At 37.8% G+C, this 15,742-nt stretch overlaps 1 protein-coding gene and 1 non-coding gene across 2 annotated transcripts in view; both read left to right on the forward strand.

Annotated features, from left to right (window-relative positions):
• ATP6V0D2 (ATPase H+ transporting V0 subunit d2) overlaps positions 1-15,742 on the forward strand; it is a 46,862-nt gene that overhangs the window by 11,038 nt on the left and 20,082 nt on the right. The window contains exon 2 of the mRNA XM_026495804.3: positions 1,020-1,191. Within this exon, the coding sequence (XP_026351589.1) occupies positions 1,020-1,191 (172 nt within the window). The remainder of the gene's footprint in view (positions 1-1,019; positions 1,192-15,742) is intronic.
• TRNAW-CCA (transfer RNA tryptophan (anticodon CCA)) lies at positions 3,780-3,852 on the forward strand. The gene has a single exon. It is a non-coding gene; the product is annotated as a tRNA-Trp (tRNA).

Genomic DNA, 15,742 nt, shown 5'->3' on the forward strand with positions numbered 1-15,742 from the left:
TCGCTGGCTGTCTCTATCTCTGTCAAATAAATAAATAAAATCTTTAAAAAAATAAAAAGAGTAGGGAGATCCAGGGGCGCCTGGGTTGCACAGCGGTTAAGTGTCTGCCTTCGGCCCAGGGCGTGATCCCGGTGTTACGGGATCGAGTCCCACATCAGGCTCTTCCGCTAGGAGTCTGCTTCTTCCTCTCCCACTCCCCCTGCTTGTGTTCCCTCTCTCGCTGGCTGTCTCTCTCTGTCGAATAAATAAATAAAATCTTTAAAAAAAAAAAAAAGAGTAGGGAGATCCATCTCCTAATTCGAGCCTTACTACTCTAGAACTCCACCGCTTAGCCCCATTGAGACTCAATTTCTTCCTCTATAATAAAAGGATTATTATTGATGACTGCCCATTCCACCTCCCATACCCACGCTAAATATTACTAATAAATTTCTCGTTTTCATCAAGCTTAAATGAAGCTTTAGTATCCTGCTCAGTTTTCTGAGCAGCTATTTCCAAATGACTATAACTGGCTCAGGTAAACTTAGGACCAGGTGGTTGTTAATGTTCTTTTCATCTGTGTTAAATAATTCTAGAGTGTTTAGATCATTGAATTTTTTGTTGTTGTACTAGAATATCTGTCCTAACATTGAATTTCTCGTTTTCATCAAGCTTAAATGAAGCTTTAGTATCCTGCTCAGTTTTCTGAGCAGCTATTTCCAAATGACTATAACTGGCTCAGGTAAACTTAGGACCAGGTGGTTGTTAATGTTCTTTTCATCTGTGTTAAATAATTCTAGAGTGTTTAGATCATTGAATTTTTTGTTGTTGTACTAGAATATCTGTCCTAACATTGAATTTTTTATTGCTTTAGAGAGTAACACTCAAGGCTAAATCATACCTAGATATACATATCTAATAAGGTAATAATAATTTAATATGCGTTTATCGTAAAGTCACAATAAATTCAATTAATGTTGTAAAAGCTATTTATGCATGTTCAAACTTTAATCTGATTTGAGGTTTCATTCCATTTTCAGATGTGAAAATTCATCTCCAGACCACTGATTATGGCAACTTCTTGGCTAATCAAACAAATCCTCTTACTGTTTCCAAAATTGACACGGAGATGAGGAAAAAGCTATGCAGAGAATTTGAATATTTCCGGAATCATTCCCTGGAACCCCTGAGCACATTTTTTACATACATGACGTAAGTGGTAGCAGGAAGCCCTGTTAGTCCCCCATGTGATTGTGCAAATGATCCCTAATAGTTGCGGGGGGGGGGGGCATTAGGCGGCATGAAGCTTAAAAACCTTTATCTCTTGTTTGTAAGTTTGACTGTATTCAAATTTTAGCAACTGATAAGCTTACAGAGCCACGTATTCACTGTTAGAAGATAGATTTCATTTATTTATAAACATGATTATGTAGGTGGTGGCAGCCTCCACATAAAGTCATGTTTTCAGGGCTGCCTGGCTCGCTTTGATCTCAGGGTCATGAGTTCAAGCCCCACATCGGGCGTAAAGTTTAGCTTAAAAAAGAAAAGAAAGGAAAAAAGCTGTGTTTTCAGTTTTCATTTTAAGAAAAATGGTAAGTGGCTGATGTTTAAAGGGTTGTGGCTGCTGATACTGAGGGTAAATACTATGTGACATTTTTGGATCACTTGTCAGGCTGGAGCTATAACATCCCAAGTTGTTGGTAAAGGCACGTCTACCCTTTCCTGATTCTCCTTGCAACAGCAGAAGTCGTTCCCATCGTAGTTATATATGTCTTATTTTTATCCTTTTCCATCACCGGTAGTTCCAGTCTTTCACTGTGAAGGACTTTCATTCTAAAAAATGCTCGAATTTCCACATGATAATAAATTATACTTTTGTTAATCCAGTTAATAAATCCTATCCAGTGCTCAAAACTTTGGGCTTCTCCAGTTGTTCTAACAGATAAGCTGGGAACAAACGTCCACAGTAGATGAGCTGATTATTATGTATATACCATTTCAGTGTAATATACACAATAATGAATACTAAACCCAGGCCCTAGACTGGATTAGAAAGGCATAAAATAAAAATATTCCTCTATTCTGTGTGTCCCCTTCTTCCCCACTCGGTTCCTTTCCCCAAAAGTAAATGCTTCTCCATTTCATATGTATTTTCTAGAAAAATAATTACAGTTGAGTATGTTTATTGATGCACACTCAACCTACCCCACTTCCACACTTCAGATTTGTGCAAATGGAATCATATTCCTTCTGTACTTTTTTCCCACCTAATATTTCTTAGAAATATCCTTGTCAACATCATTCTTTTTATAACTGCCTAGGATTCCATGTTTTATATGTATCATGACTCAGTTTACCAGGGGCATCTATTAACAAATAACTAATTTTTTTTCCAGTGCAAAAAGTTTTGCAACTAGTTTATTACTGTGTAGGTCTTGAATTTATTTTTAAGATAAATTTTTAGCAATGGCAGTAGTGAATCAAAGGAATGTCCTTTTCATTTTTGTGAATTTTGCTGAGTTGTACTCAACAAAAGTAGACCAATTTGCACCCTCAGAACAGTGCATGAGAAGGCCTGTGTCCTTACACCATTACCAACATTGACTATTATCTTTTCAGTTTTTGCCTATCGATAGGTTAAAAACTGTATCTTTTGCTTTTATTTATATTTCTTTATTAGCAAATTTGAACATCATTGTGCATTTATTAATCATGTGTGTTTGCTACCTGACCAAATACTTTGTCTTTTTTTTTTATTGGAGTATTCAGCAGTTTTTCTTGATATGGAAGGACTCTTTGTAAATTAAGAAATTTAGCCTTCGTAATATATGTTGCAAAATTATTTTCTCAGCGGGATATAATTTCATTTTTATAGCTTTTTTCCCCTGTAGAAACATTGACTTTTTTTCATTAGCTATAACCATCAATCCTTTCATTTGTTGACTTCTGATTGTTGTATCCTGCTTAGAAATTTCTTCTCCACTCCAAAGTTATGGTAAATTTACCTCTTATTTCATTCATTCTTTATTGTTGATGTTTCTTTTTTCTTTTTCTTTCCTTTTTTTTTAATGTTTCATTTTTTACATTTAAAACCTTGGTTCTTCTAGAATTTATTTTTGTATAGGGAATGAGACTAGGGATGCAGCTCAAATTGTTTTCCCCCAATCACTATCCAGTTGTTCTTACACCATGTCCAAAAATAAGCAAGTAGAAGAGATGACCATGGTTTGAGGCAGGAAGTAATCGTCGGTATACCTGAGATATGTGATTAGTGCCTATATACCTTGTTTGTGGAATTAGATCTCTTATCAGTGCTATAGGTTAAGATTTTATTTATAGGCAAGATCCCAGGTGCTGATTTTTTAAAGAATCCACAAATACACTGCTAGTTAGAGATGAAAATTATGTGTGAACTTGGGTCTGACTCAGTCCAAAGCCCAAGCACTTTCTCTGAGAAGGATTTTGGGAAGCCTTCCGGAGATCTGACATTGCTGCTGAACCTGGAAATAGGGTGGAATTTGGAGATGAGGGAGAAGGCTGAGCATCTGGGATTGAAGCATGTAGATGGGAAGGACACAGCATGCATGATGAATAAGGGGACAGTTTGGGCAGGAGTGGGTTGTGCCAAAAGGCGGGGGGGAGCAATGGAGAAGGAAGGTTAGAAAAGTAAATTCAGCTGGATTATGCCCTATCTTCAATGGCAGGCTAAGAAAGTTGGGCTTTATCACATTGGAGAGTATTTTTCGTGTGTGTGTTGGTATCTGCAAGACCCTTCCTTAAAAATAAAAATCTGAAGGGGTGCCTGGCTGGCTCAGTCGGTAGAGCTTGTGACTCCAGATCTTGGGGTCATGAGTTCAAGCCCCATGTTGGGTGTGGTGCCTACTCAAAATATAAAATAAAGCATTTAAAAAAATAAAGAAATCAAAAGCCAAAGCAGAAACCAAAAATGTAAAAGAGACCAAAGAAAAGGCCAGGTTTGCTCTTAGGACTCCTACTTCCTCATCATGGTTGGGGTGAAGAACAAAGTGCTTGGGCTTGGACTGAGTCAGCTCCAGGTTCATACCTAATCTTCAGTAGCTGCTTGGGAGAGAGGCTTTCCAAGCAGCGATGCCTCCAGCAAATATGTCTGACCAGGGTAGTTATGGAGACATCATTAAAGATTTCTCAGCAGAAAGACAAAATGGTCCTATCTGTGTGGAAGTAGAAATGACAGTCAAAAAGCTTCACAATATTTATGGAATATTACTGTATGTCAGGGCTCTGCCAAGTGCTTTGCAACCATTGTCTTCTTTAAACCTGACAAATCTTAGTTCTTACCCTCACCATCTTAAGGATGAGGAAACTAAAAGTTAAGTGCAGTAACTTGCCCGGGTCACGGATCAACAAATGGAGAAGTCATGCTTTAAAGTAAAAATAAGGTAAATGTTGGCAGTAGGTTTTATAAACATATTTTGTTTAGGTTTTAGATGAGTTCAGAAAATCTGACCCATGATAGTGACAGAGGACAGACCAATTTTAATGGAGTCAGAAAGCTGCTAGGTTTTGTACTTTTTGCGTTGAGAGACAGGTCTCACATGACAGAAACTTGTTCAATATATATTAGGAAGTACTTTTGCTCTAAGAATGACTCTGAGTCACTTGGTCAATGTTTCCTCTTATGTGATGACTCCACACTTTAGTGTTTCCTAACTGCAGAATCTTAAACCTGGGAGAAGCCTTAGCATTAATTAAGCGAGCATACTTATTTCACAGAAAACAACCATGTTGATCTAGTGAAAACGTACTCTGTTTCTAGGGGCTCCTGGTGGCTCACTCCAGTAAGCATCCAACTCTTTTTTTTTTTTTAAGATTTTATTTATTTGACAGAGAGAGAGGGAACACAAGCAGGGGGAGTGGGAGAGGGAGAAGGAGGCTTCCTGCTGAGCAGGAAGGTGCTGAGTCACCCCGCACCCCCTAAGAATCCAACTCTTGATTTCAGCTCAGGTCTTGATCTCAGCGTCGTGAGTTCAGGCCCCGTATTGTACTCCACTTAGAAAAAAATAAATACAATTTAAAAAGCAAAATGTACTCTGTTTCTAAAACAAAATTACTTAAAATTCCAAATATTTCTAGTCATGAACAATGTTTAAAAATTACATATAAGAATACAGGTGGTCACAAAGCCCTGCATAGAATATTAATGCAAAATTGAAAGTGGAAAAGTAGTTGGGCAGTATCAGTATTGTTAGTGGTATTAGTGATGGACATGTTTTAATTTATCTACTCTCTCTCTCTCTCTCGGCTGTAAATTCTTTGAATTAGTTCTTTTAGTATCCCTATCTGTACTTGCTAGTATGTAATGGGCACTGAATATTTGTTGAATCAATAGAAAATCTTGTATTTATCAGCACCTTTCACAGAGCTAGAAAATACTTGCAGACTACTCAGGATTTTATATTTTATGTAACACTTGAATATTGGTTATTTATTGGCCAATATGTTAGGGTAAAAACCAAATGTCATGCCAGCAGATACATTTTGTATGACAAGGTCAGTGTTTAAAATAATTTAAAAAATGTATATTTAGTTGAGGCTTACGTTCTTCAATTAGCCACAGTCTCTAACATTCTCTCTGATCTGCCTTGTGTCTTGTGATCTTAGGTTGCTTATTAGATCCCTGAAGATATTTATTCTCACTTAAATGTTTATTTACATCTCCACTCAAGAGCCCTGTAAAGAAGCTGTTTATATCTCCATTTTTTTAAGCTAGAGAAACTGAAGGTCAATAAATTAATAAATTTTCTAAAGTCACAACATTATTAAGAGATTGGAAGGGATTTGATTCCAGGTCCATCAGTCTAGAAAGGTAAAGATCTTGCACTGCCCTGGTAGTATAAAAAGGCAAGTAATTCAGAATTATCTGTGGGCCTTTAAAAAGTAAGTCTATTCCTTTTTTTTTTTTTTTTTTTTTAAAGATTTTATTTATTTATGTGACAGAGAGATAGCCAGCGAGAGAGGGAACACAAGCAGGGGGAGTGGGAGAGGAAGAAGCAGGCTCATAGCAGAGGAGCCTGATGTGGGGCTCGATCCCAGAATGCCAGGATCACACCCTGAGCCGAAGGCAGACGCTTAACCGCTGTGCCACCCAGGCGCCCCAGTAAGCCTATTCCTGATCCCTATTCTAGGAAGTTCTGAGCTTGTTGGCCTTGGAGTGGGGCAGACACCCTTTTGGAAGACACCTAGGTTATTCTGATGTGGACCTCTGATTAAATATGTCTCATCTTGGTGCCTCAACTTTATGACCTGGAAGTCACTTTCACAATTACTCTCATGAGTTTCTCTTCATAGTTATCTGCACAGACAGCATTATCTCCTTGTCAGAGACCAGATAGCTCAACTGCACCACAACCTAGGTCTTCTAAATCTCGGTCCATGATTTATCCCACCAAATCCTGTGAGTGCCAGCCCAGGCAGCATCCAGCTGCCCTGTGCAGAACCTGACATGTGTTACTATAACAAAAGGTGTACATATGAAAAAGAGTTATAAAACTACTTTTCTTATTTCTCTTCTAGAATGTTTTGTGAAGTCAGGTGTCTAGCACCCACGAACTTCCATCAAACAGGATTACTTCCTGTTCTGTCAGGAAGTGCCCAGGGCATTCTTTTGAAAATGTGAAGTCAACCCTAATAGAGATGGTCTAAATTTAAGTTGTTATCATAAATACAATCTAAGCATTGCACATTTGTGTGATATAATTACTGTATATGTGAAACTTATTTTGAAAATCTGGAATGGATATTTTTAAATGCTTAATAGCAGGAAGATCTGGGGGTTTTGTATACTATAATTATACACAGTTGTGTGAAACAAAGGAATGAATCCATAGCATTTTAATGAAGAGACTATTAAATATAGGACTGGATTGTTTTATTTTTCTTTCCTCCTACTCAACTTTCTGGCAGCATTTCAACTTCTCATCCCTTTTGAGATTAGCCATCTTTTAAAAATAATCTTTAATGTTCAAAATACTCCACCTCAGGGGATATACATTTTCTGAATATAGGAGGAACAAGGAAGAGCAAGATCAAACGTAGTTTTAAGTACTTGGACTATTATTAGCCAAGAACTGTAGGCTAAGGACCACACATTGAAAAAAATCTTTAAAGATTTATTCATAAAGGCTAATCAAAGTTCTTGACTATTCTGATGATGTATTATAAACCTTCTACAGGCTTTTCACTGCACTATACGTTAGGAGGCTATACACCTTCGTTTGCCTGGAGGGGTTTCTCAGGGTTTTCTAAGGCTTCCTGCTAAAACCAGGAAAGTCCTTAGCCAACCGGATGAATTGGTTGCCCTATCACTTGTTAGTCACAAAACAAATAATATAATGCTAGGTCACTTACATTCTTACATTCTAACGGAGCACCTGATGTATTCGCAAATGGTGAAAAAGTAAGACAGAATTAAGCAACGGCTATAATAGAGGCCTGAACATTCAGTTGGAGGAGGCTAGGGGATGGAATAACTTATTATGATTTTAAAAGATTTGGGATGCCTGGGTGGCTCAGTTGGTTAAGCATCTGCCTTCAGCTCAGGTCATAATCTCAGGGTCCTGGGATGGAGCCCCACATCGGGCTCCCAGCTCAGCAGGGAGCTTCTTTCTCCCTCTTCCCCTTGCTCGTGCTCTTTCTCATTCTCTCCCAAATAAGTAAATAAAATCTGTATTAAAAAAAAGATTTGCAGAAAAAAATCGAATTTGAACCAAAATTTGAAATGGGCATTAAGTTGAAGGAATAACTTATGTATTAGTGAGGCATGAGAAAATTTTGTATTTGGAAATGACAGTCATCTTGGATGTGGCTGGAGCCTAGACAAGAGCAGGAGCATGGGCTGGGAAAAGAGAATGAAGAGTCTGGCCAGATTAAGGGCTCCGACCCTAAGTGTCTATGAGTAAAAGTCAATAAAGGAAGGCTTTTCAGAAAGGGTTCCACTATTGGCATGCTTCCTATGTGCTATTGACTGTACCCTCACTGAATGGTCACCACCTTGTAAGGTGGGGTGTATTCTGCTGGGAAGCCATTTGGAAGAGCCTTTGAACACTTACAGCTCCCCTGCCTAAGGCAATATAACATGGCATTAGTTTTCTCCTCTAACCAATGGGAAAGTCTCTGTTCTTATTGTGTACTTAGTGTTTGTTCAGTAATTGGTAATTGTTATTATTATGCCCATTTCCTGGGGATACGTAAGGCCCTTGTGGCGGGTAGTAGAGAAGCTGAGATGTGACATCAGGTCACTCCTGATAGCATTCTAAAGGTGCTACTTTCTCTTCTTTGTTTGTTCATTTGTTTTTACTTTACACAACACTTAACACTGCCTTGAAAAGTGAGGGGACTGATCTTACGTGTATTTTAGAAAGATGATTCTGTTGGAATTGCGAAAGATGCACTGAAGGGATGGAACTGGAAATAGAGAAGAAAGAGGGAGATATTTTAAAAGTTTAGACTAGAAATAGCAGCTGAGATAGAAAGGAGGGGACAGTGCTTAGATACATTTGGGAGATAGACATAACAGAATTTAGCATCTTGATTTATGATCAGTGAGAGAAAACAGGCAATAATTCCTGCGAATTCTAAGCTAAGGAAAGAGAATCTGCAAGTGAGATAAAGGATTTTGGTTTTATTTCTAATCAAAAAGAATAGGAAGCCCACTGTAAATTAGAGACAATTATACAAATAAAATACCCTTAACCTCACCATCATTTGGCATTACTTTCATATTCTTTTTTTTTCATACATTTTAAAAGAACTAAAATCACTCGAAATACAATTTTGAATCTTAACTTTTCTATATATACTATCAGCATTTTTTTCTATGTCAAAATTTTTTCTAATACTTGTAAATGATTATATAGCCTTCCATCTGATCATGAACGTTTTAAAGGGCTGAGTTCTGTGTCTTACCTCCAAGTCCCCACCGTATTTAATTTATTAAATTTTGATTTCAGTAATCAAGTTCCCAATAACATTATGAGATTGACCATTTGACACCACTTTGCATTTGTAATTCTGAATCTCTGGCCGGAAAAGTCCTTCTGAAATCTTAAGGACTGCAACATCTTAAAGATTTTATATCCAGCGATCCCATGGGGATGTTCCATGGGGCAAAAATGTCTCAACTGTAGCTGCTGATAAGGCCTCCAGCATTTAAAACTCTCAGCACTTTGAGAATTGCAAAACCCTTCTGCTATCCTGCAATAGCAGTACTTGATCTGTCTGGAACTGAATGACATTCACTTAATCAGCGTACCATATACTAAGTGACTGCCAGCAGTGAAGGCCCTAGGTTCTAAAATTAGAGGTGAATTGAACGTAAACTTGTTCTCTAAGTCAGTGGAGTAGTTACTTAAGGTGCAGATTCCAAGACCATGCCTCTAAAAATTATGTTTTATTAGGTCCTGGAATGCGTCCTGTGAATCTGCGCTTCTAATCAGCCGTCTAGGTGACCCTGTTGCAAGAGAGAAATTCTTGGAACCATTTGGTAGACTCTAACCTGAGTCTACAATACGCCAGTTGTGGGATCTTGAAAAAAAAGTTCCTTTGTCATTCAAAGCCTTGGTTTCCTCATCTAGAATAGTAATAATCATATTCAATTTAGAATTGTGAGTGTAATCTGAAAACAGGGCCAGCTGTGTATTTTGCGAGGCCTGGTGCAAATGAACATACAAGGCCCTTGTTAAAAATAAATAAAGAAATAAAACATACATATATAGTAATTTCAAGAGAGCAACAGCAGAGAATTAAACCAAGTGTTGGGCCCTGTGTGACTACACGGGTTGCACGCCCACGTAACTGCCTGAGTGTCTCTACACAATATATGAATATATCCACACTTACACCATATCCACATGCACATACTCAAAAACAAATGCAGCTAATTTTTTGCATTAGAGTTATAATCACGGGTGAAAACGAGAAAAGACCGCAGAGAGGAGGTGATGCCAAAGCTGAAGACGTGAAGGGTGAGACCGTGCTTGCACGCGGATGTGGCTGGGAGGAGGCAGCGCGCGCAGAAACGTGGCCGGCTTCCTCAGTACTACTGTTGCCTTGCCCGTGCCACGTGCCACCCGCAAAATTAGCGTCTGACCGTTAGGGATGTTAAGGTAATGGAGATAAAAGACCTTAGGATACCATCCCTACAACAGTTCTCCCTGAAGGGGAAACAAATCAGGGCAAAGGTAGACGTGTTTTTTTCCTTCGTTCTTCGTCTACATTCCAGGTGGGGTAATAATCAACCACCAGGGGGCATGATTGATCCCGGTAGCCTGTTCTATTGCTCCTTCCCCAACAGTTGTTCGGTAAAATAAATTTGAGACTGCCTCATAACCTGGAAGGACTGAAATCCACCCTGGTACTGATCCAGATATCCACTGCCTTAGTTGTATTTTATCGTGTTTATTTCTTCTTCTTCTTCTTCTTCTTCTTCTTCTTCTTCTTCTTCGTTTTAATTGAAAAAAAAGCTCGTGCCTGTGTTTTTTATTAAATTTTATTTAGTGCTCACTGAAAGCCAGCACTTCTATAATTACTTTGCATGTATTAAATTCATTTAATTCTCATGACATCCGCATGGGTAGCACTAATATTTGCGTTTTAGAAATAAGGAAACATTAAGTAGAGACTATTTCCGAATGCATTTCCCAAAGCCCAGACATACCCTCATAAGTGTTTCTTGTTCTTGTTTTTATTTTTATTATTTTTCTTTCTTTCTTCTTTTTTTTTTTTTTAGATTTTATTTTTAAGTAATCTCTACACCCAAGGTGGGGCTCCAGCCTTCAACCCTAAGATCAGGAGTTGCATGCTCTACTGACTGAGCCAGCCAGGAGCCCCAGCCCTCATTAGTTTGATGCATAATTTTTTTCTATGTGAAAAAAGTTTTATATGTATGCAAATGTTTATATGTAAACAAATATAAATATACATAGTTGGTTTTATTGTTTGTTTTAGAACAGTAAGATCATATTACATGTATTATCTATACTTTGCCTTTTTTAACATAATCTAGTCAATTTTCTACATAAGCACACAAAGTCTACCTTATTTAAAGCACATATTGTATCCCATTGTGTTGCATCCACTGTCATTTATTTAACCATTCCCCTTTTTTTCATCTACGTTGTTTCATTTCTTTGCTATCCCAAGTAATGCTGCAACAAACATCATTGTACATATCTGTGCTTTCTTACGCCAGAATTTCTTTAACATGGATTCCCAGAAGTGAAATTGTCAATAGATGTGCAGGTCTTAGATTGTGATACACATTAGCAGATTGCTGTCTCATACTTCAACAATATATGAACGTTTTCTTCCTTTCTTAGTCTCTCTGCTATTTTTCTTTTCTTTCGTCATCAGAAGATATGAGATTCCCCAACATCTATTGTAACTGGTGTTTTGAATATAATAAAGATGAGATCCACCTGTTAACTGTTCTTGACCAAAAAACCCCAAAATACAAACAAACAAAAACAGGCTATGATAGACACAGCTTATTTAAACCCATCTAACTGGCAAGAAAAATCACTCCACTGGTGTTTTCTTGTGAATGACCATAATATTTACATGCATGGCCAACAAAGGGGTGACAGTGGAGTAATTTCCCTAGTATTATAATTCTCCTCAATGGAAAAGTATAGAAAAAGCAAGGAATAGGCAGCTATGACCCCTAGAAAGGGAGCTCAGGCTAAGATACCAGGTAGCCAGTTATCTCCTTCACTTCTATTTCCCCGGTATCAGAGTTAATGTAATTGAATGAACATAAAGAAAAATTTACTCATTGATTTGATTTTAAAAAATCATTATCGTGTCCCTATTCTGTACAAGTATGAGGTTCAGGCTTCTTGGAGGCCACAAAAAAATGTAATGAACAAATTCCTATAACTAATAAAGATTGGTAAGAATATCTGCAAATAACTATATTTGAAATGAATATGTAAAATGACTTACTTAAAAGCACACAGTTGAATAGTGGCAAAATTAGTATTACAGTCCAGGTCTTATTTCCTCAGATATGCAATAAATATTTGTGAATGAATGAGTTAACTAATCATGTTCACCAGTGATACTACCAATATATATTGAAAATTAATTTTACCCCAGGATAAATATAAATACAAAAATTTAGAGAGAGGAAAAAAATATCACTTCTAGCTGGAGATATTTTAAAAGCTTAATGAAAAATGTGGTATTTGAATATGACCTTAAAGAATGGGAAGGATTTTGCTTTCTAGCAGTTGGTGGGGAAGGAAGGTTTTATATATCTAGAGAATAATAAGAACAAAGACACTGATGTAGAAAAGGACAAATAAGTTTGAGGAATTTTTAAATCCGAACAGATGGGTTAAACCAAGATACTAGAGAAGTACTGGAGAAAGAGTTTTCTAAAGATTCCAGAGCTACCAAGGGTTTGGGAAATGCATAGTGATCAGCATTCTTGTTCTAAAATATGCTATTATAGGCAATGCTGACTTCTGAGCAATTTTTCAGCATTTTGTTTTGTGAGAAGGAAAAATGAGTGTGACAGCAAAATTAATTGCTTTTTAAAATTATTTTAATTTTCACTTCTTCTATTTAAAAAAGGGAAACTTTAGGGAAGTAAGAAATGCTACCCAAAAAAGTCAAATTTCAAGAGGGAGCAGATGTTTATGGGGGATATTCTAAATCTCAGCAGTCTACTTAACAAGTCAGACTAAACAGAACTGCCCCCCTGTGAGGAGTTAGAGTTAGCATCGGATTACATGAATCTGCAGTCACAGAAATGTTTACCAATGTGATTGAGGAAACTTTCATTTGAAAATTAATATATTGGAAAATACTTCCAGCATGGCCCTATCATGTCATGATAAATATGTTGGGCCTCCTCGGGGTGGATCAGCACCTTTCATGAGAGTGAAATAACTTAGAGTACACCAAGTGTATTTCACACACAGCCCAATCCTTGCCGTGAACAATCACTCTTTATGCATTTCATGTCCCTGTATATTCCTCATGTACAAATGTGGCCTAGCAAACATATCACAGTTCTGGTCACCTAAAACAGAATCGTCGTCATCAACAATGCTATATATTATGTGTTGCAGATGAAAGGATGCTGACCCAGCCTCTTGGTAGAAAGGAACCTGTAGCAAATCAAGTCCTGATATCAGGAGGGGGCTCTTGCAATGAAGCCACACTGAAGTCACAGTGCTTTCAGATACGGAATCTCCTATAATCACAAGTTCACCAAGTTAGTTACCATCCAGTCGCACCCAAGTGGAGTAGTTCAGGCTGATTCTTGAAGAGCCTCCATCTAACAAAGGAATTCAGGCCTTTTAATATATAAAAGCAGTTATCATTTATGACAACTAGTTAACAGGCATTGTTTTGAGATTAATGATTACGTTCCCAAAAGATAAACATGAAACTGAAGTTCCGGTATCTTAAAGGAAACATCATGAAGTAATGACCACACAAGGGTCATTCTAGGGTAATGTGATGCAGAACAGGATGATAACAGGTTTTCTAAAATAGGTATAAGCCAGATTTAATATTTAATATCCCAGCAAATAACATAATTTATGGTCTTGTAGATGATCCAATCTTCCACTCAGTTCCTTGTCTCTACACCACAAAAGGGTTAATAACCTCTTATCTTTTGAAAGCAATGGGTAGAGGCGCCTGGGTGGCGCAGTCGTTAAGCGTCTGTGATTCCGGTGTTCTGGGATCGAGCCCCACATCAGGCTTCTCCGCTAGGAGCCTGCTTCTTCCTCTCCCACTCCCCCTGCTTGTGTTCCCTCTCTCTCGCTGGCTGTCTCCCTCTCTGTCAAATAAATAAATAAAATCTTTAAAAAAATAAAATAAAAGCAATGGGTAAATTTAGAAAAGATTCTGTTGGCTAGAACTAAGTGTAAAACTAGAGATGTAGAAATCTCAGACAATAGAAGAATTAAAACATTGTAAGTTTATTATATCAAAAATTATGTGGCTTATAATTTCCTGTTCCCCTTCCTCCAAAGTCTGGTTTATGATCTCCTGAGAGTGTGTGATCACATCCTCTTTCTTTATCCAAGGCACTACTGGTGCTTTCATATGTGTCACTAATCCAAATGCCAACCATTCAAAGCCGAACAAGTACTTCCATTTTAAGCCTGAGAAAATGGAGCTCTTGCTAAACTGGTTTTTACGTGACAGAGTTAAGCTTAGAGTTAGGCTTCTCTGTTTCAAAGCCTGGGCCTCTTCTACTGTGACAACTTCACAATTTATAAAATGTTGTTACATGTATGATTTGATTTAGTTTACACAATGACCGTATGAAGAAAGTCGTGTTCTACCCTTTCCCACACCTTGATGCTAAACTTCTTAAAAAGGATGGTCTATACTCATCTGTTTTCTCACTTGTGTACTCAAACCACTTCAGTCTTGGTTCCTACCTCATTGTGCCGCCCAAACCATTCTAGTTGCTAGATCCAAGGGATATATTTTCAGCCCTTTCACAGCTTGCTGTGGTGTTCAGTTGTTGATGGTTTTGGCCCATGCATTCTGTGAGGACACTTTCTCTTTGTGCTCCTTTCCCCATTCTGGCCCTTCCTCAGCCTGCCTTGCAAAATCTTGCCCCTTAAGAGCTTTTTGCGGTGTGTGTGTGGGGGGGTCTGTTCTATTCACTTTTCTAAAATGCATACTTTTTTTTTATGATATTATTTACATCCATAGCTGGAGAAGTAATCAGAAAAGCCAGGTAATAAAGAGCTTTGCATACAATGATGAGAAATTTCTGCTTTATTCTAGAGGCAAAGGGAAGGCATTGACAGATTTTTAGGAATAAGAGTTGTGATGTTGCTGACAGAGATAGAGATTATAGAAGAAGGAGAAACCCTGGGGGCATTCAGGTTTTGAGATAATGTGACTGAGGCGTCTATGAGAAAACCAGGCAATCATAGCCACAAAAAGGGGGTAAAAGAGTGAGGGTCTGAGGCTGGGCAGAGAGATTTTGACTCGAACTGCAGAATGATTCCTCTAACTCACCAAATGATGGCTCTGCGTTGTCTGACCATTCGGCAGCTGTTGTATCAGCCCAGAACTGAATAGTTAACGTACAGGAAATGGATTTTAGTTAGCTTCAAGATCCTTAAATACGTTCGGGAGCAAAAAGAGAAAGACTAGCACTAAGACCAAAAGGAAATGTTAAAAATATCATCTGCCTCGAGCTGTTTTTTCTCCAAATCTAATAGGAGCCAGAGTTTTGGCTTTGGGGTGCCAACTCTGCCTCTTCCTAGCACTGTGACCTTGGACGCGGTATTTAAGTAAAGTGGTAATAATGGTCCTTACAGCATTGAATCGTGAGGCTTGAGTGAGAACACGCATGTAATGCCCGACACACAGGAAAAACCTCAAAGAGGTCTGGTGTTTTAAAGATTATAATTTTTACAACCTAAAATTTTGAAAATTAAATCACTCACTCTATTACAATTTTAGGTGACTTCATGATTTTCACAGGTGCCAGTATTAGAGTTATAGAATAAAATATTTAGCAGGGGCTATACATGAGAATATTTGCTGGACCACTAGAGAAAAGTTAACCTAGCTCAGCCTAGCTCTGTCACTACATATGAACACAATTATCTAAAACATGAGCACTTTGAACTCGATGAACACCCTGGTGTCTTTGAGCTCAAAAATTAGTCAAGCAATATCAGCAGTGATTTTATTCCTAACCACTCTATGTGTGGCCCTGAGGATCTATAAAGATTATAGG

Source organism: Ursus arctos, unplaced genomic scaffold, assembly GCF_023065955.2.
Source record: "Ursus arctos isolate Adak ecotype North America unplaced genomic scaffold, UrsArc2.0 scaffold_6, whole genome shotgun sequence".
Lineage (NCBI taxonomy): Eukaryota > Metazoa > Chordata > Mammalia > Carnivora > Ursidae > Ursus > Ursus arctos.